This window comes from Poromitra crassiceps (assembly GCF_964638095.1).
Source record: "Poromitra crassiceps genome assembly, chromosome: 12".
NCBI classification, from domain to species: Eukaryota; Metazoa; Chordata; class Actinopteri; order Beryciformes; family Melamphaidae; genus Poromitra; species Poromitra crassiceps.
This window is the reverse complement of record NC_139632.1, coordinates 18,441,161-18,446,354: the sequence shown is the minus strand read 5'-3', so window position 1 is coordinate 18,446,354 and position 5,194 is coordinate 18,441,161. Positions and strand designations below refer to the sequence as shown.

At 47.9% G+C, this 5,194-nt stretch overlaps 1 protein-coding gene across 1 annotated transcript in view; it reads left to right on the top strand.

Moving 5' to 3' along the window:
• Nucleotides 1-241: 241 nt before the first annotated feature.
• The window catches only part of dot1l (DOT1-like histone H3K79 methyltransferase), a gene marked incomplete at both ends in the record, with an annotated part of 28,004 nt that continues 23,051 nt past the window's right edge, over nt 242-5,194 (top strand). The window contains one exon of the mRNA XM_083647111.1: nt 242-319. Coding sequence (XP_083503237.1) covers nt 242-319 — 78 coding nt within the window. The remainder of the gene's footprint in view (nt 320-5,194) is intronic.

Genomic DNA, 5,194 nt, shown 5'->3' with positions numbered 1-5,194 from the left:
ACATGAACAGGCATTTTAATCCGAATATAAAATTGAGTCGGATATATTTATACACTTGACTTTACAGCGGGCGTGTTACCTACGCGACGGGCGTCGACATCGGGTTTGTTTTGTGCCGTTTCAACATTGTTTTCTTGCAGAATGTTCACGTTGTAGCTCGCTCGCTAACCGACCAGCTAGCTATCCGAAAGCTACTAACGCTAGCTAGCTATCATCACAGCGAGCCACCGTCAAGTGGAGAATGGGCGAAAAGGAGCTCAAGCTCAAATCGCCGGTCGGAGCTGAACCTGCTGGCTACCCGTGGCCATTACCAGTATACGTAAGTATTAAACTGGAAAGCCGGCTGATAATGTGTTGAGATTTGGTCTGTGTTTTGTCTTTGTTAGCTAGCTCCTTGCTGCTAACATGGGCTAGCTAGCCAGAGACCCATGGCATGCTTGTACGGCCAACCGGGTCACACGGGTCGGGGTGGTTGGTGTCGGTGACAGACAGACAGGGGTCTGCCACGACTAGCCAAAACATGACCTGAACTTTGTGGCTATTACTGTGGTTCTGTAGAGTTAGAGAGAGAGCCAGAAACTCGTTGAAGGACTTTGCATGAGCATGATATGCAAGTGAGCTGAGCCAGATATTAAGTTACACTGAGGACAACCGAGGAGGACGATAGCTAGAGATGCCCTCTGCAAAAGTGGAGCAGCCCCAGGCTTCTGGTGGACTCTTTTTTTGAAAGCTTGGACGATTCAAGCTTTCACATGGAGCGCCATGTCAGGGATCATTTCAGTCAATGTTGCCTTTTGGTGTCGAAACGTGTTCCTGACATTTGTCTTGATTCTTCCCCCATATAGGGAAATCAAGTGCATGTCACAAGTCGTGTCACACGACACCAGTAAACAAACACATATCTTACACTACACTTTAGAAGGTCCCAGACACTGGCACAGAGACATCTGATAAATGAACAAGAAGATGGGTGGTGTGTTGTAAACAGGAGGGTTATCAGGTTTGTGAGAGTGCAGTAGTGGCTTCTTGTGACTGTTTACATTTCAGATGTTGGCCAGCTGCATCTGCATGCATGTGAGTCGTAGTACTGCATTCCATGGCTGCTTTCTGTTATCGTCCCACGACATCCTTGTAAGACTGTGGCAAGCTGGTTGTGTTGGATAGTTGGAACTGTATACATCCAGTGAATCCCTGCTTTGTTCACGGAGGTAGATCCCTGCCTCGTGCAGTTGCAGTCATTCATACACCGAAAGATTGTTTCTCTCTCAAATGTATAGTCTGACTAGTCTGTAGGCGTGTTACATTTATGCGTAAAATGCTATCAACACACGTCAGTGTTTGATTGCAGCCGACTCATCAGCGAGAAACGGAAAGGGAAGTAGTTCAAGTTGAAAGGTCTGTGGTTTCTTCAGCGGTATATAGTTCGCTTTAACTGTGTTTCGCATTTATAGTAATTGCGGAATGTGGTGAGACAGTCGCTGCTGAGAATAGCCAAATTTCTCTGAATGTTTAAGTGGGTTCTTTCTTTTATCTAAGTTCTCTCCGCACACACATACTGTATACTCTACCTAGTCTGGCATTTGTGCACTATTTTGCTTCCATTACAAAATGAAACCCAGTCTCTGCTCACTCAGTCAATATTACTGCCGTTGATGCAATCAGCCTCTGCTCACTTTGCCTTGGCTGACTGAGTGACCCTCCCTTTACGCCAGCCTGGGGACTGATAAGACGTGTGGGGTTCCTCCCTCCAGGAAAGAAGCCCATCACTATTACAGCCTAGCCCACTTCCTCATGTTGTGGTCTGTCTCTAGGGATAAGCATGAGGATAAGCATGTCAGGAATTTAATAAACTGTTGCCCTAGTTGATACTAGCCATTTATACAGGGACTTGCCTTCAATGTCTTGTCTTGAATTGAATTGGGAACAGCTGACACTCCTTATTTTTGGAAAAGGCCTGCCTGTGGAGTTCTGCAATATGGAGCCTATTCATGTGGAGCTCTCCTCCTGTTTTCAAAGCGAAAGGCTGCACAGACTTCCTCTCCTCGTGCTCCTCCTCTTCTGTCCATATGGTCAACTCTCCAGGGACTGGGACCATAGAGAGGATATGAGATCCAGGTCCAACTTTGCGTTGCTGCACAACACATTCATAGACTTAATCAGGAATGCATGCATGCATGTTGTCTGTTTTGTAGCAATGTTTCCCCCGCCCGCCCAATCACATTTGAATCATAACTTTTTGTAGTCATCTTCCCTTGTTGAGTTGCTCACTAGTAGCTACTGATCCCACTCCATCAGATTCCAGTATCCTCCACTCCCACAGAGCACGAAGATTAGTTATCTCACCCACAGAGCACGAACACAGCGTGGTCTGTGCTGTAGATTCACAACACAGACCATGACTGTTGTGTTATGCATTGTTAGAAAGCCTCTTTCTTTCTTTCTTTCTTTCTTTCTTTCTTTCTTTCTTTCTTTCTTTCTTTCTTTCTTTCTTTCTTTCTTTCTTTCTTTCTCTGTCTCTCTCCCTCTGTCTGTCTGTCTGTCTTTCTCTCCCCCTGGTCTCACTAAATCCCCACATCTGTGCATCTGTAAATGCTTCCATATGAAGAACACCTCTGGTGCTGTGCAGTTCTTTGTTCATCTGGTTGTGGGTGTGCGTGCTAACCAGGCCTCCATAGCATGTTTTTAAAGACATGCTGCTTAAGTACTGCTTAGCGTCTCTGTGCTGCTCACCTGTGTGTGTATACTTCACGCCACCATTTTTTACACTGCTGTAATTCCTGTAGTCAAACTCAAGAAAATCCGATCACATCCTTTAAGAAAAAGGGACGTGTTGGTGAACCACTGAGATGTGCAAACAACCATCGTATTTGTGGATTTGACCGATATGGTCAAAAGATGTCCGGCCGGCTGAACTGCAGAAAGATGTCGTAAACATGTGACCTCTGGTGTAATCTGTCAAGATGAAACAAATGGGTGGGTCAAGGCAGTTCCCCATGAGCTAAGTGTGTGACCAGCAGTCAGTATACACCAATCACCTGAAGCCTCAGAGAACTTATCCCACACTTCCTCTCATGAACCACCAGAACAGATCAGGGCGGCTGAAGCCATGCTGGTACGTAGGGCCACCACCACCACACACTATAATGAGTAAGACCATTGATTGACTGTATAAATATATGGACGCCGTGTCTGTCTCCACTTCCTACCGCTATAGGTTGAGGCGATGTCTCGTCATAGACGCTGGGATAGCTGGCTCAGCCTGGCTGGGGGCGTGGTCAGGGTGGGGTAAATCTCCCGTTCTATCCATTCAGCAAAGTTAGAATTTAGCTGCTAGCCCAGCCCAGACATACCATCCATATTTGATACAGTCAATAAGTAAGACACTTCAGATGAAGGGCACTCCCTTTTCTTGTGGGCTGAGGTGTGCGTAGTGGAGCAGTGTTAAGCTCCTACACACCCATGGTGCGTCACGCTGTCTGAGGTAAAGAGATATAGAAGGAAGAGGTGGAGGAGAGAGGAGGCGGTGCATGCGTCAGTTCTACTACCCACAATGGGTTTGGGGGGGGGGGAGGGGGCTGAGAAGAGAGTCTCACTTTCTTTTCGTCTCCCCCTCTCTCTAAGACGGTGTTTATTTTTAGCCGCAGCTCCGCTCTGTTGCTACTGTGTGCCGTCTGTGTGAGTAGGTGACCTCCCTCCCCTCCTCAGCGTCTCTGCTACTCTCACTCACTCTCTCTCTTTCATACACTCAGACAGACTCATACACCTGTATATCCCCACTTACTCATACCCTACACTCTTTGTGTAACCACTGTGCTACTGTATGTATACAGTACAGTAACAATACAATACAGTACATACTGTACAGTCGTAGTAGTAGTAGCTCATTCAGCATTAGCAGCACAGCCAACCGTTATCTGCATTACCGTGTTTATTTAGTCTTAGTATTTATTCATATTTCTACAAAATGTCTTTATTTACGTGTGCTTTTCTTGTCTGATTGCTGATGAGGGTCAGGCAGATCAGATGTCACTTTGTCTGATGCGTGCTAGCCCGAAGACACTTTGTGTTGAGAGGCATAGTAGGAGGTTTCCTGTGTTATGGGGCGTGTGTGTGGTGCGGCGTGTGTGCGCATGCACGTGTGAGCGTTGGCGGAAGTTAGCCCTAGTAGTGGCGGGCGATATTGCGCGGGAAGCCGAGCGCTCTCGGCTGCGAGCTGCTGCTAGCTGAGGCTGCTGTGCCAGGCCTCAAACAGCTGACAGATACCAGGCTCTCTCGCCCTCTCTCTGGCTGCAGGGCTCACTCACTTTCACTGTCTCTCTCCCTTTGCCCCTTCTCCTTCTCTCGTCCTCCTCCTCACGCGTTACTTTTACCCCCCCAGTTTCTCCCCCCTTCCTCCCTCTTTCCTCCCCTCCACCAGAGGCTCTCCTTGGCAGCAGCAGGCAGAAAGTGGGTCAGTGGGTCAGCCCAGGCAACCGGCTCAGGCTGGCGGCGCTCTGGGCGGGACTGGAGTCCTGTTACTCGCACGCAGCCGCAGCTCAGCGGCTAGGATAACTACGACTATAGATAGCTATAGATCTAAATGGAAGGTGCAGGCCTCTATAGATTAGTTTGCCAGAAAGAGAAACAGAGAGCCCGCGTAGCTTACCTAGAGTCCTCCTGTGTCCCCCTCCTCCTGCACGGCAACAGACAACTTTGCTAAACAGAGGTGCAGAAATACGTTTTATTTTGGACAGCATCATTCAGAATGCAGTCACGTTAAACATTAATTCAGGTAAGAGCTGCTATTTGTGTGTACACGGCACGCGCGCGTGACACAGAGAGAGATGGCTCTATGAACTTAGAGGCTTATATAATAGCCCGCTGGTGATAGCGAGTGCTTGGTCCAGAGTGTACACTACATACAAACATGCTGCAGTGCAGACATTCACAGAATTCCTGGATAGCCTAAACAGCGTTCACAGTGACATTGATATGCACGCTGGTGTGTCTCGAGTGGCTGTTATGTCTGTCAGATGTTGCTTTGAGAGGATGAATCAGACGTAATAATAGCGAGTGAACGTGCTGTTTCTGTTATGGCCGGTGCCGGCTATTGCCTGGGGAACGACCCTCACCAGCCAGCTGCTCTGGGCAGACTAGTGCCCTGTTGTTGACTGGCAGATGAAGGATGTGTGTTGTGTTGTGTGTCTTGTTATTT